This window comes from Pygoscelis adeliae, unplaced genomic scaffold, assembly GCF_000699105.1.
Source record: "Pygoscelis adeliae isolate BGI_AS28 unplaced genomic scaffold, ASM69910v1 Scaffold54, whole genome shotgun sequence".
Taxonomy (NCBI): domain Eukaryota; kingdom Metazoa; phylum Chordata; class Aves; order Sphenisciformes; family Spheniscidae; genus Pygoscelis; species Pygoscelis adeliae.
Window position 1 is genome coordinate 1,036,386 of NW_008824982.1, and position 890 is coordinate 1,037,275.

The 890-nt window shown below is 52.8% G+C and overlaps 1 protein-coding gene across 1 annotated transcript in view; it reads right to left on the bottom strand.

The window, feature by feature from the left end:
• RSPO3 (R-spondin 3) overlaps positions 1 to 770 on the bottom strand; it is a 62,748-nt gene extending 61,978 nt beyond the window's left edge. Inside the window, exon 1 of the mRNA XM_009325637.1 lies at positions 550 to 770. Coding sequence (XP_009323912.1) covers positions 550 to 646 — 97 coding nt within the window. The 5' untranslated portion in view covers positions 647 to 770. The remainder of the gene's footprint in view (positions 1 to 549) is intronic.
• Positions 771 to 890: the final 120 nt, after the last annotated feature.

Genomic DNA, 890 nt, shown 5'->3' on the forward strand with positions numbered 1-890 from the left:
GAGCGCAGGCTGGAAGTCAGCGGGCCGGGCAGCGCCGAGACACCCCAGCCCCCCACTCCGCATCGCCGGGCGCCAGGCTTAACCTATAGCAATAATCTGTACTGCTGGTTCTTGGGGTGGGGGCTTCTCTCTCCGTCCTCCCCCAGGTCGCTAAATGGTGACCGGGGTGGAGAAAGGCGCTTAGAGCATCACGGCAAAAAGTTACCTGTCGTGTCATCGCGCTTTCCCTTTAGGAAATGGAAAGAGCTAAGACAGGACGTTCCCCCGCACCACGCGTTAAAATATAAAGGAGCAGACGCGGGTCTTCCCAGAGCCAGCTCTGCTCATCCCGGTGAGGTGAGAGAGAAAAGCAGAAAGAGATCAAAAATCGCCTTCATCCCTCCAACTCAATGAAACTGCCTGCAGATCCGCTCGGCCGCGCCGCGGGCGCGGGACTTGGCTTCCTAGCGCCCTCGCAAAGGCGCCGGGGGCACAAGAGCCCCCCGGACAGGTGAGCAGCACAACGAGAGGAAGCAGAAGTTATCAAAGTATAAATCTCTTCGAACTTACTTCTTCCCTGTCGCCGTACCCTGGAGGCGTGCTGGCTGCCAATGTATTCCATAAAGTTCAAAGTGATAAAAAACCAAGAAATCAGTCGCAATTGCATAGTAACCCTTTGAGAGTTCGACTTCTCCTTTTCGTTCTTTTTTTCTTTCCTTTAAAAAAAAAAATAAAGCGGGATGGTAGGCGGCAAGGGATGAACACAGCAGCAGAAATACCTGCACTGAGATCCAAAGCTGGGCTTGGCCGGCTTGATGGCTTTTGCCTTTTTTTCCTTTTTTTTTTTCTTCCTTTTTTTTTTTTTCCCCCTCCGCTTTTCCTTTTGCACTTTCCAACCCTCCCCCCCCCTC